This window comes from Hyaena hyaena, unplaced genomic scaffold (assembly GCF_003009895.1).
Source record: "Hyaena hyaena isolate Hyena2069 unplaced genomic scaffold, ASM300989v1 scaffold_51, whole genome shotgun sequence".
NCBI lineage: Eukaryota > Metazoa > Chordata > Mammalia > Carnivora > Hyaenidae > Hyaena > Hyaena hyaena.
In genome coordinates this window covers 4746203-4768653 of record NW_024080683.1, presented here as the reverse complement: position 1 = coordinate 4768653, position 22451 = coordinate 4746203, and the positions used below count along the sequence as shown (strand labels likewise).

At 40.8% G+C, this 22451-nt stretch overlaps 1 protein-coding gene across 1 annotated transcript in view; it reads left to right on the top strand.

Moving 5' to 3' along the window:
- Window positions 1-499: 499 nt before the first annotated feature.
- The window catches only part of LOC120230996 (zinc finger protein 510-like), a 31245-nt gene continuing 9293 nt past the window's right edge, over window positions 500-22451 (top strand). The window contains exons 1-4 of the mRNA XM_039230857.1: window positions 500-602; window positions 1377-1516; window positions 7689-7815; window positions 17934-18029. Coding sequence (XP_039086788.1) covers window positions 500-602; window positions 1377-1516; window positions 7689-7815; window positions 17934-18029 — 466 coding nt within the window. The remainder of the gene's footprint in view (window positions 603-1376; window positions 1517-7688; window positions 7816-17933; window positions 18030-22451) is intronic.

Genomic DNA, 22451 nt, shown 5'->3' with positions numbered 1-22451 from the left:
GCTTTAAGGAAGTAAAGCCAATTTACAAATGTGTAATTTCAATCCGAAACACTTCACTATTCTTGCCTTTAAACATATTCATATATTTTCTATCGGATTCTTACATTATTTTCACACCAAACAGGGGTAATCATGTGCTTCTTGATATTTCTAATTCCCAGTCCGTGTTCATATTTCTCAAATTGCTCCCATAGTCTGCGGTACCTGCCGTTTTCACAGTCGGGATCTAACCCAGGGGCAAGCACTGCACTGGATTACAAAGGTCACATTGCATCTAGAACATCTGGGGGCTCTAAAAGAACGTGGGCAGCAAAATGGTCACCCACAATCCCCTTCCCCCAAAGGAGAAAATACTTCAAGACAGTGTTTTCCCCCTAAGGCTAAAATACTCAAGAGTAAGTCAAGAAGCGAGGGCAGAGGACGATGGGAAATGTAGTCGAATCCGGACGGCCCACCGCGCAGCACTCTGGGAACGGGGCTTCTGGGTCCTCTTCTGCGCATGTGCCCTCCCAGCGCCGCCGCCCCCTTAGACATCTGGGTCCTCGCGAGGAGGGGGTCCCAGAACTTTCTCGGCGAGGCAGGCTGGAAGGTGCGCCCCGGAGGTGAGGGCGCGGCTCCGCGTGTGTGGGGAACCTGCGCGGACAGCGGGGCTTGTGTGGGGGCGGGGGGGCCACCGGTGGCCGCTGGCGGGGCCCCGGAGCCGGAGGCGCGCTCGCCGTGGGCAGGCGCGGCCGAGGTCCGAGCGCGGGCGCGGGGTGCGTCCCGGCCGGGGCGGCCGTCTGCGGGCAGCGGGGCGCGGGGAGAGCGCGTTCCTGACGCGGAGGGGGTTCTGCCGTGGAGTCTGCGAGCCGCGGAGACCAGGTAGCTTCCAGGTGTGCCGCCGGTGACGGGGGCGGGAGAAGGAACCTGGGAAGGAGGCGGGTCTTCTGGAAACGTCGGTAGGGACGATCCTGCCCGCTTGTCGGCGTCTCTCTGAGACTTAAGCCAAGAGCTCACCTGCGAAGCGTTTGGCCTGATGCCGGGTGCGCGTGGTTGCTGCGGGAAACCCGAGTCTCGGGTTGCTGAGCTCGCACAGGCTGAGGGCAGCAAGGTGCCCGCGGCCCTGCCCCGTTCGCTTCGCTCGCCCGCTTCTCCACCGCAGGGGGTAAAATGATATTCCGAGGACCCTGGATAAAGGTGGAGCCTGCGTCTGTTTTCTGTGCTCCTTTTAATGAAAGAGCCGTGCTTTATCCTTTCGTATACTCTGATCAGTAGTTGAATTTTTTTTTAACTTGGTAGAAAAACATTTTAGAAACCTGCAGGCTTACGGCACACCTGAGGGACTCCTGTGGACCGCCCTGGTTGGCTCTGCACACTCGTTGCCATCTCTTTTCCAGGGTCCAGCCGCCCTCTTCCGGTAGGGAGCCTGCCCCCCCATCTGGGCTGCGGAGACTCTGTGGAAGCGGATTTGGAAGCTGCGAGGCAGGCCAGATGCTTCACAGCCTCCCCGGAGGTGCAGGAAATGAGCGCATCTCAGGTGAGCCTTCAGTTCGTTCCTCACTTTGTATTATGAAGGATTTCAGAAGTTCTAAGGAAACCATACATTCAGAAAAGTCGAATTAGGTTTAGAGCCATAAAGGCTTGACTGTAACACTGTTTTATACTGTTTATCATTAATTCTGATTTTTCTAAACTTATTTATTGTGAGAGCAAGTGAGTGGGGAAGGGGCAGAGAAAGAAGGAAGAGAGGGAATCCCAAGCCGGCCCCGCACTGTCAGCATGGAGCCAGATGCCGGGCTCAAGCTCACAAAGCAGAGATCGTAAACCTGACCTGAAACCAACACTCGGATACTTAATGGACTGAGCCACCCAGGCGCCCTTTAATTCTGATTTTAAATGTTAAATGCAAGTAGGCATCTCCTACCAGTTTAGAGTCCCCCACCCCCATAACAGTTTGCTAAGATGTTATTGTAGTCATAAACGTGCAGAACTTATGTTCTAGTTGGCCCAAATGTGAAATTAGGATTTCAGGGTCTGAGCGTGGGCTCGGATTTTATGCTGACAGTGCACTAAATACTGTGAGTTAAGGGAAAATATATTCAACATTTTGGTCTTCTGTGTATCCAGCTGTCCATTTTTTTTTTTAAATTTTGGACAAATAACGTATTCATATGGCTCTAAGATACATACTGAGGAGACCTGCTGCTGCTAGCAAACATCTTTTTTTTTTAGTTTTTTATTTTTTTTAATTTTTTTTTTGATCTCTGTTGCTATCTACGTGATGTCCTCTATTTTCACGGTAAGCTTATCACATCTTCCCATTTTTTATTTCCAAAGTGACAGTTAAAATATGACAGTATTTTCATTTCCTTCCAGTCTTTAAAAAAAAATTTTTTTTTAATGTTTATTTTTGAGAGAGAGCGAGAAAGAGACTGAGCACAAGCAAGGGAGCGGCAGAAAGAGAAGGAGACAGAATCTGAAGCAGGCTCCAGACTTTGAGCTGTCAGCACAGACCACCAAAGTGGGGCTCAAACCCGCGAATCGTGAGATCGTGACCTGAGCCAAAGTCGGGTGATTCACCGAGACGCTCCCCGCTTCCGTTATTAACCAACAGTTATAGCATACCATATAGTCTTGCTTTAAAGTTTTTTTCATAAAGAGGACATTTTTCCATATTGATACTTAAGAAGCATCCTCATTTTTTTATATAGCTTCCTGGTGGTCTAATATGTGAAAGTACTGTAGGTAATTTAATCAGCCTTCTATTGAAAGACATTTGAGTTGTTTACAGTTACCTGCTTGTAGGGGTGAAACTATAAGCTAAAATGGTCAGAGGTTAAATGCAGTTTCATCTTGGGGCGCCTGGGTGGCTTAGTCGGTTAAGCGTCCGACTTTCGCTTAGGTCATGATCTCGCGGTTCGTGGGTTCGAGCCCCGCGTCGGGCTCTGTGCTGACTGCCGGCTCAGAGCCTGGAGCCTGTTTCAATCTGTGACTCCCTCTCTCTCTGACCCTCCCCTGCTCACGCTGTCTCTCTCTCTCTCCTAGAAATAAATAAAACATTAAAAAAAAAATTTAAAAAAAAAATGCAGTTTCATCTTGTTAAATCTGTAAATGCCGCCCTCCACAGGGGTTGTTATATTTGTATTCCTGCATGTGAAGTGTTTGTTCCTAATTGACTGTGGAGCTCCTAAGGTGCTCCGTGCGCTGTTGTGATGACCGCGTAAACAGGCGACAAAGATTTCTGCCCTCGGGTAGCTTACTTTCAGGTGTTGGGAGATCATTAAAAGACTTTGTTATTTGATAGTTGACTTAGAAGAAATGAAACCAGGAATGGGTTGTGAAGGATCAATTTTACTTTTAAATAAGTTGGTCAGATAGGCTTCTCTGAGAAGACATTTGGAGAAAGCCTGTGACAAGTGTGGGGAAAGAAGACTTGCCAGCGTCTGCAGAAGAACACATCACGCTGGGGAAACGGCCGTGCAAGGGCCCTGAGGCATAGTGGTACCAGAGGTGTCCTGCCAACAGCAAGGCCATCGGGCCAGTGTGGCTGAATAGGTAAAGGAGGACAGATCACGTGGGGCACGGAAGGCCCTGACACTTCCATGCACATCATGCATTTGAGATACGTCCGTGTTGTTCCGTCTGTCATTTCCACTGAATGGCTCTGCCACAGTTGGTTAATTCATGTACGGGTCAGACATTTGTGTTCCCAGCTTCTGGCCTTGTGAATAAAGCTGCTGTGAATGTTCATTTTTTAGTCTTTTTGCATGGACAGATACCTTCACTTCTCTTGAGAAAATGCTTAAGAGTGTGTAGGATCCTGGCTCTTGGAGTAAGTGCATGTTTAACATCATAAGATGCTGCCAAACTGTTTTTGAAGTAGCCATGCCATGGAGATTTCTAGATGCTGTCAATCTGTCCCAGCATTTGGTATTGTCACTTTTGGGTGGGGAAGTAGTGGATATTTTTGTTTGGTTTGTTTTTCAGTTTAAGCTGTTATGCTAGGTATGTACAGGTATTTCATTGTACCTGTATTTAATCTGGTGCCTAAGGATGCATCATTTCATTTGCTTATTTGCTCTCTGTACCTCTACTGTGGTGAAATGTCAGATCTGTTCTCAAATCTTGTGTCTATTTTTTTCTTATTCTCAAATGTTGAGACTTATTTAGATATTCTGGATACAAGTCCTTTATTGGGAATATGTCTTATGGTTGTCTTCTCCTAATCCATATTTATCTTTTCATTTGCTTAATGCTGTTTTCTTTTTTTAATTAATTTTTTAATTTACATCCAAGTTAGTTATCATATAGCGCAACGATGATTTCAGGAGTAGTTTCCTTAATGCCCCTCACCCATTCAGCCCATTCCCCCCCCCACTCCCCCTCCAGTAACCCTGTTTGTCTTCCATATTTAAGAGTGTTTTATGTTTTGTCCCCCTCCCTGTTTTTATATTATTTTTGCTTCCCTTCCTTTATGTTCATCTGTTTTTTGTATCTTCTATTCCTCATATGAGTGAAGTCATATGATATTTGTCTTTCTCTGACTAATTTTGCTTAGCGTGATACCCTCCAGCTCCATTCATGTAGTTGCAAATGGCAAGATTTCATTTTTTTTAATGTATTGATTGATCTCTGAGAAACAGAGAGACAGTGTGAGAGGGGAGGGTCAGAGAGAGAGGGAGACACAGAATCCGAAGCAGGCTCCAGGCTGTCAGCACAGAGCCCAATGCGGGGCTCGAACCCACGAACCACGAGATCATGACCTGAGCCGAAGTCGGACGCTTAACTGACTGAGCCACCCAGGTGCCCCCATTCTTTTTGATCGCCAAGTAATATTCCAGAGAGAGTGGGGGGGGGGGGGAGAGAGAGAGAGAGAGAGAGTGTGTGTGTGTGTGTGTGTGTGTGTATATATATGTACATGTACTTACGTGTTCACCACCTCTTTATCCACCTGTCAGTGGACATTTGGGCTCTTTCCATACTTTGGCTATTGTCAATAGCGCTGCTATAACGTTACATTGAGGTACATGTGCCCTTCGAAACAGCACACCTGTATCCCTTGGATAAATACCTAGTAGTACAATTGCTGGGTCGTAGGGTAGTTCTGTTTTTAATTTTTTGAGGAACCTCCATACTGTTTTCCAGAGTGGCTGCACCAGTTTGCATTCCCATCAACAGTGCAAGAGGGTTCCCCTTTCTCCCCATCCTCACCACTATCTGTTTCCTGAGTTGTTAATGTTAGCCATCCTGACAGGTGTGAGATGGTATCTCATCGTGACTTTGATTTGTATTTCCCTGATGATGAGTGATGTTGAGCATCTTTTCATGTGTCTGTTAGCCATCTGGATGTCTTCTTTTGAAAAGTGCCTATTTATGTCTTCTGCCCATTTCCTTACTGGATTATTTGTTGTTTGGGTGTTGAGTTTGGTAAATTCTTTATAGATTTTGGATACTAATCCTTTATCAGATAATATCATTTGCAAATATCTTCTCCCATTCCATCCATTGACTTTTAGTTTTGCTGATTGTTTCCTTCTCTGTGCAGGAGCTTTTTATCTTGATGAGATCCCGATAGTTCATTTTTGCTTTTGTTTCCCTCGCGTCTGGAGACATTGCTGTAAGTAAGAAGTTGCTGTAGCTGAGGTCAGAGATGTTGTTGCCTGTTTTCTCCTCTAGGATTTTGATGACTTCCTATCATAAGTCTTGATCTTTCATCCGTTTTGAGTTTATTTTGTGTATGGTGTAAGAAAGTGGTCCAGGTTCATTTTTTTCCATGTCAGTGTTGAGTTTTCCCAACACCATTTGCTAAAGAGACCGTCCTTTTTCCACTGGATATTCTTTCCTGGTTTGTCAAAGATTAGTTGGCCATACATTCTGGGTCCATTTCTGGGCTTTCTAGTCTGTACTATTGATCTTTGTGTCTGTTTTTGTGCCAGTACCATACTGTCTTGATGATTACAGCTTTGTAATACAGCTTGAAGTCTAGGATTGTGTGTGATGCCTCAAGGTTTGGTTTGGTTTTTTCAGGATTGTTTTGGCTATTCGGTGTCTTCTGGTTCCATACAGATTTTAGGGTGTTTGTTCTAACTCTGTGAAGAATGCTGGTGTTATTTTGATAGGGATATGTATGTATGTGTGAACGTGTAGATTGCTTTGGGTAGTATAGTTCTTCCAATTCATGAGCATGGAATGGTTTTCCGTTTTTTGTGTGTCTTCAATTTCTTTCATAAGGTTTCTATAGTTTTCAACATACAGATCTTTTACCTCTTTGGTTAGGTTTATGCCTAGGCATTTTATGGGTTTTGGTGCAATTTTAAATGGGATTGATTCTATGATTTCTCTTTCTGCTGCTTCATTATTGGTGTATAGAAATGCAACCAATTTTTGTACATTGGTTTTATATCCTGCAACTTTGCTGAATTCATGGATCAGTTCTAGAAGTCTCTTTGTGGAGTCTTTGGGGTTTTCCACATAGACTGTCATGGCGTCGCTGAAAGGATCCTGTCTATTCTTTACATTCAAGAATTCAGTTACATTTCCCAGTCTCAATGGTGGTGTTCCCTGTCTTCCTTTGCTGTACATTTATTGTAGGTTTTGTATTTCACCTGAGTGTGCTTAGGAGACTGGATGTAAATGCATATGTTTCGTCCATTATCTTGAACTAGAGCGATCATGTATGCCTGAAACAGTCTCTTAATTTCAAATAGTCTACTTTGTTCATTTTCTCTTACCACCAGTAATAAACCTTTTCTCTGACTTCTTGGTTTATTCTTTTTCTGGTAAATATTGGTGTTCTCTGAAATTTAGTTTTGGGCCTGATCTCCCTTCAGTTTATATGTCCTATCTGAGTCAGTGAATTCTGTTTTTATGATTTCAGTTACCACCTTAATGTCTCTTAAATCCTTATCTTCATTGTAGACTTCATATGCATCAAAATCATACAACCAGGTGTGCAGTGGATAATTTTTCTGTGTGTCCACACATGTTCTGAGTACCACATAAACAAGAAGGGCCTTGCTGTGATCCTCTACCTAGCCTCTTTTTCCAGTCTCAGTATGTGACGTCAGTAGCTGCCCCTCTGGTTACCCTGTTTCTCTGCGTAGCTGACCAAAATGTTAGTCTTTCTTTCTCTCCAAGAATTAATTGCCGGTGCTTCGTTCCCAATGCTTTGCCTCAGTACAGGTGGGCTGCTCTTAAATTGATCTCTTCTGTTTTACTGCTTAAAACATACTCCACTCTTCCTCTAGATCACATTTTCTAAAATAACTATGTAGTTAAGTGTGAATATATCCAGGGCTTACATTGGTCTCTTCATTGGTTCCCCATTGCCCTAGCAGAAGACTCTGAGTGGGAGTGCTATATAGCCTCAAGAGGCTCAGGACAAAACCTTGGGTATCGGAGAAAATACAGGAAGATCTTCTTTTAGTTACTTTATCTAAAAGAAGAAAAAAGCAAAAAACCTAAGCGTTAGAAGTATCAGATTAACAGATGATGCGTGTGTGTAACTCATAAGTAATTACAGGTGAATCAGGGCACAAAAACAACTTTTCATTGTGTGGTATCCCCAAAATGGAAGACAAGAGTTAGGGCCATGACAGGCATCCTTTGTAACATTTTGTTTTAAACTCTACTATAATTAGTTGCAAAAGGTATTTTCCATGTCACCTGCTTCTGAACTGTTCAGACTGAACAGAAATGTGTTGTTACAGGCATCCGTGTCATTCAAGGACGTGACTGTGGAGTTCACCCAGGAAGAATGGCAGAAAATCGATCCCAAGCAGAGGACTCTGTACAGAGACATGATGCTGGAGAACTACAGCCACCTTGTCTCAGTGGGTGAGTTTACCCTGTGCGTCTCTCACATGAAACCTGTTTCCTTCCTTTTTTTAAATTCATTTTTTTGGAGGGTAATTAACAAAAACGTAAGACTCAGCAGGTTTCTAGATATAACTTGATTCTCACCACCCAAATCATGGTATAGGGCTTATTTGCACCACCCTAAAGTGTTTTGTTTCTTGCTGCAGCCATTTCCCTTCATTCTCCCTTCAACCCCTGATCTGTGCTCTATTGTGATTGTTTTTGCCTTTTCTAGACTCTCCTATAAATGGAATCATAGAATAAATTTTTTTCCTTCACTTCTTTCACTGAAGATAATTATTTTAAGATTCACGTATGTTTTGGGTGTCAATCTATTCTTTATATTAGTGAGTGGTTTCCTTTCGAATACACTCTATCATTTCAAATTTGATGCTATTGTTCCAAGTTGTTGTGCAGACATAGGTTTTCATTTCTTGTGTGAAGATTGAGGGGTGGTTTTCCTAGGTATTATGGCAAAGGTATTTGTAACTTTTATAAGTAGCTGTCAACTGGTTTAAGAGTGACTATGCTCTTTTCAGGCCCATTAGCAATATACAAGAATTCTAGCTAATCCACGTTCTCACCTACACTTGGTTTCGTAAGTCTGACTAATTTTAACCAGTTCATTTGGGATCACATTATATCTTACTGGACTTTATAATTCCTTGGCAAAAAATGATTATGGACATTTTTTCGTGTGGATTTTGGCTATTTTGTGGCTATCTTTTGTGATATCTTTTGCGTTTTGGCTCTGCATATTTTTCTTTTCAAACCTTCAGCTCATTTTCTTTTTTTTTTTTATCATTTTTTTTGGGGGGGGGTGGTCTCATTAGGTTGAAAGAATACAAAATAGAGATGACCGTTATAAGATAAATGTTTTCTAAACTTTTTCTCCACATCTGTGGCTTGCCTTTTTCTTAAGTCTTTTGGAAGACCAAAGATTTCACCTTGGAGTCTTACCGTTTTGTCATCTTTTATATCTTATGCTCTTTGTCCCCCCTATTTAAGACACCCTTGCCTAACAAAAAGTCAGTGAGATTTTCTGCTATGTTTAGGTTTTATGTTTCCCAGTTGGTTTTTCTATATTATTAAGTACGATTGTGCTGCTTTTATGCATCTCGGTGTCCCTCTAGCAGCACTTTGGTTGCAGACCTTATTCTTCCCCGGCTGAATTGCCTTGACGGCTTGTCCAAACTAAATGGACCATATGGACTCATGTTTATTTCTGGAACACATTCTGTTTCATTGAACCTGCTCTCTGTCTTTATGGTAACACCACACTCTTTTCATTAACACACCTGTGTGTAAACTCTTGACATAAGTTAAGGTGAATATTCTAATTATAACTTTTTTCAAAATTGTATTAATAATTACTTGTTCTTTGCTTTTCCACATAAATTTTAGAAGCACCTGTCACTTTCTCGTAAAACATTGCTGAGATTGTGATCAGGGTTGCCCTGAATCTATAGCTCTTCTTTCATTTGGCTTTTAAAATTTTCCTCTGCAGTATTTCTTTTCATCTTAACAATTATGTGATCAGATTTATCCATACTTTCATGATTTTAATATTATTTTAAGTGATGGGTTTTTTAATTTGAATTTCTAATTGTTGGGAAAATATCAAAATACAAGTAATTTATTTGTGTTAACATCATATCTTATGACATTATTAATCTCATATTTGTAGTATGTTTAGAAAATTCCTAAATGTGTTTTATGCATATAATAATGCCATCTATGAATATTTTTTTCCTTTTTTTCTTTGCAGTCTTTATGTTCTTTATTTCTTTTTCTTTTTAAAAAAATTTTTTTTAATATTTTATTTATTTCTGAGAGAGAGAGAGACACCATGAGCAGAGGAGGGTCAGAGAGAGAGGGAGATACAGAATCTGAAACAGGCTCCAGGCTCTGAGCTCGCTGTCAGCACAGAGCCCGACGCAGGGCTTGAACCCAGTATCCGTGAGATCATGACCTGAGCCGAAGTCAGATGCTTAACTGACTGAGCCACCCAGGTTCCCCCTTTATTTCTTTTTCTTTATGAAACTTATTAAGACTTCTAGTATAATGTACGCTGAGTATAAATGATGAGAGAAGACAACTTTGTCTTGTTCCTAATCTGAAGGGCAAACATTCAGCCACTTACAAAGTTTTCTTTATTACGCTTTCTTTTTTGTTGTTATTGTTCCCCTAGTCACTTCAGGGGTTTTTTAATCTTTCAATTATTTAATGCCCCATTTACCCATTTCTCCCCCCCCCCCACCCCCATCCATTGGCAACCACCAATCTGTTCTTTGTGTCTATTAACTTGGCTTTTGTGTTGGTGGAGATTTGTTTGTTTGTTTTTAAGATTCCACATATACGTGAGGTCATATGGTATTTGTCTTCTCTGATTACCTAATTTCACTAAGCATAACACCTTTGAGGTCCAACCATGCTGTCACAAGTGGCAGGATTTCATTTGTTTTTCTGGCTGAATAATATTCTGTTCTGTATGTATATCGTGATTTCCTTAACCATTTATCCGTCAATGGACACTCAGGTTTTTTCCATATCTTAACTGTTGTAAATAATGGCTCAAAGGAAGATGGGGCGCATGTATCTTTTTGAGGTAGTTTTCTTATAAATACCCAGAAGTGGAAATAGCCGGATCATACGTAGTTGTATTTTCAGTTTTTTGAGACCTTCCATACAGTTTTCCACAGTGGCTGCAGCAAGTTCTCTACCCAGCACCAGTGCACAAGCGTTCCCGTTCTCACGGCACTTGTTCCCTGTCTTTTTGATCATCGCCGTTCTGACAGGCATGAAGTGATAGCTCATTGTGGGTTGGTTTTGCGCTTTCCTGATGATTAATGATATTGAGAACCTTTTCATGTACCTGTTCGTTATCTATGTCATCTTGGAAAAATACCTGTTCAGGTCTCCTGCCCATTTTTAAGTTGGATTGTTTGGTTTTTTGCTATTGAGTTGTACGGGTTCCTTATGTATTTTGGGTATTAACCCCTCATCAGATATATATGTTCTCACATTCAGTACATGGCCTTTTCATTCTGCTGCTGATTTTCCTTTGCTGTGCAGAAATCTTTAGTTTGATGTAATTCCACTCTTTCTGTTTTTGTTGCCTTGGCTTTGGGCGTCATCAAAACAAACCTTCACCAAATTCTGTCAAGGAGCTTACTATCTTCAAGGAGTTTTATGATTTCAGTTCTTACATTAAATCTTTGATCCATTTAGTGTTAATTTCTGTGTGTGGTGTAATATAGTGGTTCATTTTCATTCTTTTGCATGTGGCTATCTAGTTTCCCCAACACTTGTATGTTAAAGAGTTTGTTCTTCTCTTCTTCTATATTCTTGGTTGCTTTGTTTTAAATTAATTGGCTATATATGTGTAGATATGTTTCTGGGATCTCTATTCTGTTCCATTTTTTGTGTGTGTGTCTGTTTCTTTGCCGATATCATACCATTTTGATTACTGTAACTTTGTAATATAGTTTCAAAAAAGGAAGTGGTATGCCTTTGGCTTTGTTTTACTTCCTCTAGGTTGCTTTGGATGCTTGAGATCTTCTGTGTTTTCATACAAATTTTAGAATTGTTTGTTATATTTCTGTGAAGAATGCCATTGGACACATGTAAAACTCCCCACTGGGAGACACAGGTGCTCTGGAGAATGACAGAGAAAGATTGAGAAGATGGTGTGTGGCCCCTTCCCTGAGGTTTCTGGAAAAGAGTAGTCAGCCTACCTGTATGTTTAATTAGAAGCCTGCCTCTCCCATCACAACCATGCTGATTAGCTAATAAGCCTCTTTCACAGAAAGATTGAGATTCTGGGTGTGTTGCCTCATGCTGTGCCTTAGGGGTGGTATCTATTTAAGAACTCTTTGCTGGCTGCAGTCCTGTGGGACCCATGAGCTTAAGCCCCACTGCACCAGAGCCAGGTGATGTGCGGTGTCCCCCCATGGCAGCCACATGGTTTAGTGCACCAGCAATGGTCTGAGCTCCTTTGTGGGTGACCCCTAATATTACAGCCCGACGAGACCAGGAGCACCTGCAGAGCCGGGTGATCAGGAGGCATCCCTTGTGTGGCAGCTGCAAAAATTGGGACCCCAGATGCATGTAACAGTTTCATTCAGTGAGATACGGGTGTACTGGGGCACCATATAGGGAGAATGCAGAGGTGGTGCCTTTCCATCTCCATTCCCAGAGAGAGTTCCAATAAGCCCCAAGATGTGTGTGTTAAATTAGGTGTGTGCCCATCAGGCCAGTGCTTTAACATAAGTAGATGAGCCTCCTTCACTTTAAGTGTGGGTGCTGTCACTGCCTCTGTGATGGTCCCTGGGTGAATGCAGGCCCAGGAGCCTTTTATAAAGAGCCATTTCTCAGGTCAGTAGTGGGTCTCAGGAATACATGTTAAAGTTACACGTATTCAGGGCTCATGTCTCTCATGCAGGACTTAAAAGTTGGGGTTCCTCTTGCAAGATTGGAACTCCACTGCACAGGGAGAAACTCTACGTTTTGAGTTCCCTCTCACTTGGGAGTTGCCACACTGGAGTGGGGTTTCTGACCAGATTGTGTCCCAGTCCCTCCTATCCACTTTAATGTGGTTTTCTTCTCTTTGTCCCGTTTCTATTCATCACTCAGCCAGCGTTTAGATTGTTTTAAGAGGAAATTGTTCGGTATGTAGCTGTAGACTCAGCGTCCTTGGGAGTAGGTGAGCAAGATCTTCCTTCTTCACCATCTTGAACTGGGGCACACAAGGTACTATGTTAGTGTCAGTTTTTCAGACCTGTCCTTTACCAGGTTAAGGAAGTTCCCCTCCCTACTTAGATTTTATCTAATTTTAATTAGATTTTAATCTAATCAGTAGGTGTTAAGTTTTTCAGGCTCTTTCTTTATATTGATGACGTCGCTTTATGGTTTTTCTTTATCAGTTAATATTATGAATTATATTTCTTTTGGAATGTTAACCATATATTCCTAGGATGAACCCCACTTGGCCGTGACATGTCATCCTTTTTACCTTTTGCTATATTTAGTTTACTAACAGTTTCTTAGAGATTATTTACCTGTTTGTAAAAAAAAAAAAAACATTCACAGAGAGTTTTTTTTCTCTTAGTGGGATAAAGCTTCCCTCTTCTGTCTTCTAGAAGAATTGGCGTATATTTACTATCATTTGGTGCTTAGTTTCTGTTAGTTTTTACCATAGAAGAACCTCATATTTTCTTTGCATTCCCACCAGCAGTATGTGAAAGTTCTTGCTGCTCCAATTCCAAACCACCATTTGGTGTTGCCATTGGTTTAGATTCTGGCCTTTCCGATAGGTGGGTAGTAGTGATCTCATTGTTCTTTTAATTGGAACTTTCTAATGGCATAGGATATTGAACATCATTTCATATGCTTATGTGCTATTTGTATATCTTTTTGGTGAGGTCTGTTAAGGTCTTTTGCCCATTTTGTAATAGGGTGCATTGTTTTCTTACTGTTGAGTTTTAAGAGTTCTTTGTAGAGGCACCTGGGTGACTCAGTGGGTTAAGCGTCTGACTTCAGCTCAGATCATGATCTAAGAGTTTGTGGGTTCAAGCCCCATGTCAGGTTCTGTGCTGACAGCCTGCTTCAGATTCTGTGTCTTCCTCTCTCTCTCTCTGCCCCTCCCCTGCTCTCACTCTGTCTCTCTCAAAAATAAACATTAAAAAAAAATTTTTTTTTAAGTGTATTGTTTAATCTCCAAGTGGTTTGGGTTTTTTTCCCACTTTTTTGTTGAATTCTAGTTTAATTCCATTATGGTTGGAGAGCATACGTTGTATGATTTCTGTTTTCTTAAATATTTGTTAACGTGTGATTTATTGCCCAGAGTGTGGTTTGTCTTGGAGATTTTTCCCTCTGAGCTTGAGAAGAATGTGTAATTTGCTGTTGTTGAATGAGGAAATCTGTAGATGTAGTTTATATCCAGTGGATTTATGGTGCTCTTGGACTCAGCTGTGTCCCTGATGGTTTTCTGCCTGGTGATTCATCCATTTGTGACAGAGGGGTGTTGAAGTCCCCAACTGTAATACATAGATCATGGTTCCGTGTGATTCTCACTGCAGTTCCATCAGCGCTTGTCTCACATACTTTGACTTTCAGTCGTTCAGTCCTTAGGTGCCTCCACAGTAGGTCGTTAAATCTTTTAGACTCCTTCATTGTTATGTAATCCCCTGATTTATTATCCTTGATACATTTCCTCATTCTGAAAGTTAATATAACTGCTCCTCCCTTTTTAAATTAATGTTAGTTTAGTGAATTTTTTATTCATCTCTGTACTCTTAATCTCCATGTGTCTTATGTATTGAAAGTGGGTTTCTTCAAAAAAATAAAGTGGGTTTCTTGAAGACAACGTGTGCTTGGGTCTTGTTTTTTGATTCACCTTGACAGTCTCTGTCTTTTAGTTGGTATATTTAGACCATTGACATTCAAACTGATTTTTTATGTAGTTGGATTAATACCTGCCATATTTGTTACTGTTTTCTATTTTTTTGCCCTCCACCTTTGTTTCTATTTTTGTCTCCCCAAGTAGCCTAAGTCTGCTTCAAGTAACATTCTGCAGTTTCTCAGGTGGTATGGATACCTTAATAGAATATTCCCAGTTTCTTTCTTACATTCCTTTTAACAGGACTGTCACTAATTCTACTTGTATGTATACAGGTATAGATAATAGGATATGTTATCATTTAGAGCAGACTTTTTCTGTTGGGTCAATTCAGAGTAAGAAAAATAAGAGCTTTTATTCTACCTTCACTTATTCATTCTCCAGGATCCTTTCTTTCTTTGTGTAGATCTGAGTTTAACCTGTACCATTTTCCTTTTATCTGAAGAACTAATTTTAACACTTCTTGCAAGGCAGGTCTACTAACAGTTTCTGTCAGTTTTTGTTTTTCTGAGAAAGTATTTCTTCTTCACTTTTGAAGGATAATTTTCATGGTACAGAATTCAACATTGGTGGAGGTTTTTTTCTCCCAACACTCTAGATATTTCATCTCACTCTCCTTACTACATGGTTTCTGAGAAAAGAAAAAATTGGATATAATTCTTATCTTTGCTCATCTGTAGCTAAGAGTTTTTTTCCTCTGGCTTCTTTCAAGATTTCTTCTTCATTTTTGGTACTCTGAAGTTCTGAAAGAACATTCCTAAGTGTGGTCTTGTTGTTTGCATTTGTCATGCTTGGTGTGCTGTGCACTTCCCAGATCTGTGGTTTCATGTCTGGTACCAGTTAGAAAGCTGCAGTTGTTACTGCTTCAAACACTGCTCTGTTCCCCTCTCTTTCTTCTCTTCCTAGTGTTTCCATTACACGCATGTTACCCTTTTGTGGTTGCCCCACCATTCTTGGGTTTTCTGTTCATTGTTTTTCAGTCTTTTTTTTCCTCTTTGTTTTTCACTTTTGAAGATTTCAGTGTCAGGTTCTCAAGCTCAGTGACTCTTCCCTCAGCCATGTACAGTCTCCTAATGTGCTCGTCAAAGGCATTCCTCACTTGTTAGTGTTTTCTCTTCCCCTCTAGCATTTCTTGTTGCCTCTTAGACTTTCTAACTCTTGACTTCGTTACCCATTTGTTCTTGTCTGTCATCTAATTTTCTAATAAAGCCTATAACATATTCATCAGAGTTTTTTTAAAAATCCTGGTCTGATAACTCCAGCATTCTTACCATATCTAACTCGGATTCTGGTGTTTGTTCCACCTCTTCAAACTGTATTTCTTGCCTCTTGGCGTCTCTTATAATTTTTTGTCATAAGGTGGATATGATGTGCTAGGTAAAAGAATCTGAGGCCATAGGCCTTTAGTAATTTAGTGGTGAGGTGTAGGACAAGAGAAATGTTAAGTAGTCCTGTAATTAGATCAGTCTTTTTGTGGGCCCAGACCCTGAACTTCACGGGCACTTCTGAGTTTTTTAAGGTGTGTGAAGAGCTAGTTAAGGTGGAACGGGATGGCTAGAAAGACTTCTTTTAGGGTGTGCAGATCCAATTGCAGTGTGGGGGGCTTCCCTCACACGCAGTACCAAGCAGTTCTCTGGCGTCTTCAGAGTGTCTGAGAATTTAAATAAATTCTGATGCAGTCTTCCTAGAGATAGCATTGGTTAATTCCACAGGTTAAGGATTCAGGCCTGTAAGACTGACCCCACTTCTCACTTTACATGCCAGTCACAAGCTCTAGGCTGTTACCTGTGCTTCTGACCAACCGCTACAGATTGGGGGTTCCAAAGAGCTCCTCCTTAGGTTTAATTAATTTGCTCCAGCAGCTCACAGAACTCAGGATAGCACTTCGGTTTCCCAGTTTACTAAAGGATATGACAAAAAGATGTGAATCAACTGTGAGATGAAGAGATACATAGGGTGAGGCCCCAAACAAAGGAGCATCTGACTTCGTGGAGCTTGGAGCCTGGCCCAGTGGCACACGGAAGCCTATGCAGAAGACTAGAGAGAACTAGAGTGAAGAATTCCCTTTCTCCCAGTTTGGTTAGGCTCTGACAAACCCCCAGCAGGTTGGGCTCTAGGTAAATAGGTTCCTCTAAGGGCAGGCTTCGTTAAGAATAGAATGCTCTGGCATATGTCCAACGGTTTCTTTTCCCTTCCCTGTGCTGGGAGCATGAGAAGAATTTTCTCTGATTTTCACCGTAAACACTTTGTAGGGCTTCTGCGGGCAAAACTCACAAAAGCAGGAACCCCACCCCCCTGTCCTGTCCCTGCCATATCGTTCTCAGACTGATCCACACTGAGCCTCTCACCGTTTGTCAGTTACTGTTCAGACTTTCAAACCTGGCCTTAGCTCCCATGCAGGTTTCTGCTCTGGGAGATTCTGAATCTGTGTTTCTGCGTGTCTCCAGTGTTTGCCCCCTTGGTTTGCCCCGTGACCTGATTTCTGTGATAGATCTAAGAAGTTTCATTAATTTTTCAGTTCATTTAGCTTTCACTTGTTGTTAGGATGGAATGGCAAGTTCTAAATTCCTTACATGTTGGACCAGAGACCAGCAGTCAACATGTTAATAGATTTTTAATTTAATTGTTCTTGTTTGGAAAACATTGTCAGTCCTTCTTAGTTTCTGGAGACTTCTGTTACCCATATATAATCCTGGTCACTGTTCCAGGTGTACATGAAAAGATATATTTTCTTGTTTTTGGACCTAGTGTTCTATAGGTGAGAATGAACTCATGTGGCTGTTACTGCTACAAGTCTTCTATATCTACATCATTATGTTTTCATTTTCTTGTATGGTTATGATTGAGAACAAAGTGTCGTATCCAACCATAACTGTATTTGCCTGTTCTTTTCAGGGTTCTACTCCTATATTGTGGGTGCTAGGGGTTTTTTTTTGTATTTTTTAAATTTCGGGACATTTTTTCTCAGATTCCATACATTCCTTCCATGTAGTTTGATACTTCCAAGACTTTTTTTTTTTAAAACAAACTTCAGAATACTTTCTAGCCCACTATTAAGACAGCATACACTTCCAAGGGCAGAGTACCTAGTTGCCTGTGCAGTAGTACATCCTCTCCTATTTACAAACTTCTCATCTCCCCATGTACTTCAGACGTTGTTCAATCTACTGTTTTAATGTGGTTCTTTTTGTAGCCGCAGGTAGTTGCCCTGCATGTACCATCTTCAGCCAAAGACTCAAGACTCATAAACTCACGGTCTCTTCCAGTCAGTTCTGTCTCCAGTATATTACACCACAAATGGTAGTTGCGTTGGCCTCTGAATTTCTGGTTCTGTCTCCTCAACTTACGGAGGCCTCTGCGTTCTGTTTTGGTGTGCCGTATACTGATCTGAAACTCCGTTCTTTCTTCTTTTTCTGGGATCGTTAGCCTGCAGTGCCTGTCATCTGATGCTGTTCCATCATGGCGAGAAGTGGAAGCCCCATGTAGTAGATCCCAGTTAAGTTCAGTAGTATGTATGCTGTGATTTAGCTCAAGGAGATTCATACTTTTTGAGTATCGGAAAAAAAAGAAAAACATTTTTGTTGTCAGCTCTGCAAAGAAAGCTTCAAATGAGCATCTTTGTTGTGCCATCCCTGAAAATGTGTCTCCTAGAAGCCCATGCAGCAGGCCCAAGTCTTAAATTGTTTCCCATTTACAGGATATTGCTATACAAAACCAGAAATGATCTTAAGGTTGGAGCAAGCAGAAGACCCATGCTCATTAGAGAAAGCATTTCTAACCAGGAGATCTTCAGGTGAGTTGTCAAGTACGAGTAGAAAGTGTTCAGGGTAAATTAGACTCAGAGTGGTCAGTGAGTGATGTCTCCTGTGAAATAATTTCAACACTTTCTTATAGAGCCCCTACGTATGTGGGTGTTTTGGAAGAATGTATTATATTCAGCATATGAGAAGAGAAGGTCTAAGACAAGGGGTGGATGCAATGAAGATCATTTTCTCATCTTTAAAAGCTGGGAGCCTGAGTATAGATTATTTAAAATTGCGGCATCTGAGTGACTCTGTCAGTTAAGCATCCAGTTTCGGCTCAGGTCATGATCTCCTGGTTGATGAGTTCGAGCCCTGGATCAGGCTCTTTGCTGACAGCTCAGAGCCTAGAGCCTGCTTTGGAATCTGTGTCTCTCTCTCTCTCTCTCTCTCTGTCTCTGCCCCTCCCCTGCTCATGCTCTGTCTCCCTTCTCTGTCTCAAAAATAAATCAACATTTAAAAAAAATTTTAATTGAAAAATCAAGTAATAGAGTTCTATGGAACAGTTAAAAAAAGATAAAAACTAAGAAATATTAGAAAAGCATATAAAACTGGAGGTTAATGAATGGGAAGAGAGAAGTAACTTAATATTGATTTTGTATTAGGGAATTGCTAAATACTGACTTAAGAGGTAGATGGTTAAGGAATTACTTTAGATTATAAAGATGACTGTGAGGGGCAAAATACACCCTTCTTGCTTATTAGAAGAAAAACTCGCTTCACAAAACAAACATGCCTATTACTGAGTACATTTTTTATAAAGCTTTGTTAAGCACGCAGTACAACATGAAGTAATAGAAAACTAGCTGCCTTAGCAACTAATGAAAATGGGTTAAAGCCAATGACTGTGAGAATATATTATCAGATTTTATCAGAGATAGACCTGAAGGATAGCTTGATATTCGATATTTGGAAAGTTTGATATTGAAAAATAGTAAATCACTGTGCCAAAACAAAGTGCCTGCTAGGATCATTTTTGGATGTTTTTCCCTTCAAAACCGTCATTGTCTAACACTATATATCAATATGCATTATGCTTTGTTCACTGTCTCCCTTTTTCTACTGGAACATATGCTTTCTGAGAAGCAGTGTTTTTTTTATTGTTGTGCTCGGTGCCTCATCTCTTGGTATGTAATTTGGCATTCAAATAGGTTTACCTTATTGAACTTCCAAGAATTGCAAATATAAAGTCAATTCATTAGAAATAAAGGACAACGAGGGTATAAAAATGGCTAATAAACATGAAAAATATGTAACATTGGCAATCTCAGGAATGCACCTTCAGACCACAGTACAATGATTTTGGACTTATTCCACTAGTAGTAAGAATAATTAGGTAATGCAAGAGAAACGTCCACAAGGCAGGCAGTGGTGTAAATTGGCACAAATACTGGGAAAAGTTTGAAGGTATAAGTACAAATCTAGAAATAACTTCCATGTTTATGAGTAAACTTAAAGATATATTCAAACAATGGATCATTATATAGCTGTAGTGTGTGATGTGGATCATTCTAAGAAACCTGGCATGAAGAAGCACATTCCAAAAATTTGCATATAGAAAATATATTCATAATATTTGGGTATACTGAAAACTAAATATAAATACATACTCTGTGTGTGTGTGTGTGTGTGTGTGTGTTCTACCAAAAATAATAATCTCTTTTACCCTTCCCTATTCTGGAATGTAATATGTGACATTTTATCACTACACTGTGATTGACCCTAAAGCTGTTTAGGCGAAAGATACTTCATATTAAATGCAAATGCCCCGGCCACATTTCTGTGACTTGTGAATCATGAGGTCTACACTGGCACTACACCTGAGCTGATGGGTCACTAAGCGGTCTAGGGAGCTCCAGGCACATTGTGTTTCAAGGACCCTCTGTATCACAGAGGAGTGCAAGGAAAAATCAGAGCATCAGGGTTTTGTTTTGGATAAAGGAAAGCAGAGCTGCAAAAATGAATTTCATAGCATTTAAAATACCATCAGTTAAAAGATAAAATGTTATTTTAGATATGGTCAAGATATGGACAGGTGTCGTCAGTTTTGAGCTGCATTGTGATTGCAGTGATAGTAATTTACTTTAAAAAAATTGTGTCCCAGTATATATAACCGCTCTTCATGTGTCTATTGTTCATATCAGTGGAGTAAATTTAATTGCTTTCAGATTTAAAGCAAATGGTGTTTAAATTCATGGAGTGATGTAAGAAGGTTTTTTTTTTTTTTTTTTTTTTTTTTTTTTTTAAATAGTCTTTTTTTTTTGGATATTTTGAGTTTGAGGTAAAAACAGAAGTGCATGGTAACTTAGAGAAATAATGCGAGGCAAGATTTTTGCTGGAATGAGTTCTTGTAAGGGTGTCAAATAGCCTAGCCAGACTACACACGGAAAATAGTGTGGACTTCCATAATACTAGCTTGAACAGCGACATTCCTGATTTGGTGCAAAACTTTGTCTTCCAGAATGTCTCCTGACTCTTGTCTGATGGAGCCTGGGGCAGTGGTTTTAGGACCATCTTAGATTTTCAGTATAGGCCTGAAATTGTTGCTGGAACTGTTGCTGGAACTGTTGTGGGTAACAGCTGAGTAATAGGAGTCAAGCATACCGTGGATAAAAGTAAAGTCTTTTATGATAAATGAACATAAAGAATGTCTGAAGTCTAGAAACAAGGTGAAACATAATCCTGAAGGTTCCAGAAACCAGTAGAAACTATGTATGTTGAAACATTGATGGAATGCTGACTTATAGATGACTCTTAGATGGGCTTGTTTCAAGCACATTGAAAGAAAGCTTATACTTTGATGGTCAGGAGAGTATCGTTATTTGAATAACCCTGATACCATGTACCAAGTCACCAGAGCCAGCATAGGGCAGGAAATTCACTCCAGGCTGAGAGATGGCTTTTCTTCTCAGTGGTTTTATACTCCTCCTTCCTTATATGTTTGTCTTCCTGTGAATAGCAACCAGGGGAGTTTGAGTTTGGGGTAGAGACCTGTTTTTTGATAATTGGAAGGAAATTGTGCTATTATTTGTGTACTTTGGTGTTAATGTATAAATAGGGGGAAGAAAGAAAGCTCCCAGTAGAAGCATGGAGGCTAATGAGTTTCCTACCCCGTAATCTGTATCTGGCAGTGTAATACAGGGTCCCTGGTCCACCCTGTCTCGTACGTATCCCTTGAAAGCCTTCCTCACAGTACTCCTTGTCCATACTTCCTGTCCATAAGCTTTGCTGAATGGAATTTATTCTTCGATCTGTTGAATTCCCGAACTCAACTATTCTTGTGTGTCCATAGTTTCTTTCCTGCACTTCTCTTCCATGTAGTTTTGAAAATCATATTTTTAAATGTCATATATACATCTATATTCATTGCCAGATTGTTTTCCAATATTTCCCACTCCGGCCAATTTATTTTCAAATGAAAGCAATATAGGAAATACATACTTCAAATTACTTAATCTTGTGTGACTGGACTAGAACCAGAGTCAAGTACATAATAGACTGTATGTATATAGGCTCCCTCCCGTGAGGAATGTGTCTTAAGATTCATAAGGTATTTTTAATTTTCTCATTTTTAGAAGACTGCCAACATGATACCCTCTTAGAGAAGAGCCAAGGAATCCAAAACAGACATTTGTGGCAAGTTTTATTTACTCGTTTTCAGAGAACTGACACAGGAGGGGAAAGTTTCAGCCAGAGGTCACACTTAAGAGCAAACCAGAGAAATCAGGCAGAGGTGGCACCCACTGAATGTGGACGAAACTTCAGCCATAATTCAGCTCACACAACAGAGAAATTGGACGATTATAACAAATGTAGGGGAATCCTCTGCCCCCAGTCAGGCTTCAGTGTATGTCAGAGGACCTTATGAGTGTCACGGATGTGGGAAATCTTTCTGTAAGAAACCGTACCTCCTCATGCACCAGAGAATTCACACAGGGGAGAAACCTTACAGGTGTAATGACTGTGGGAAAGATTTCAGTCACAAGTCAAGCCTACAGAAACATCAGAGAACTCACACAGGGGAGAGACCATACGAATGTGTGGAATGGGGGAAAGCTTTCAGCTGTAAGTCAGGCCTGAGAGTCCATCAGAGAATTCACACAGGGGAGAGACCCTATGAGTGTAGTGAATGTGGAAAAACTTTTGTGCAGAAGTCAACGCTCACAACCTATCAGACAATTCACAAAGGGGAGAAGCCTTATAAATGTAACAGATGGGGGAAAACCTTTGCTCAGAATTCAACCCTCAGAACACATCAGACAATTCACACAGTGGAGAAGCCCTATGAATGTAAGGAGTGTGGGAAGACCTTCAACCGGAAGTCAAGCCTAAGAATACACCGGAGAACTCACACAGGGCAGAAGCCACACATGTGGGAAGGCGTTCAGTCAGAAGTCAAGCCTAGGAAAACACCA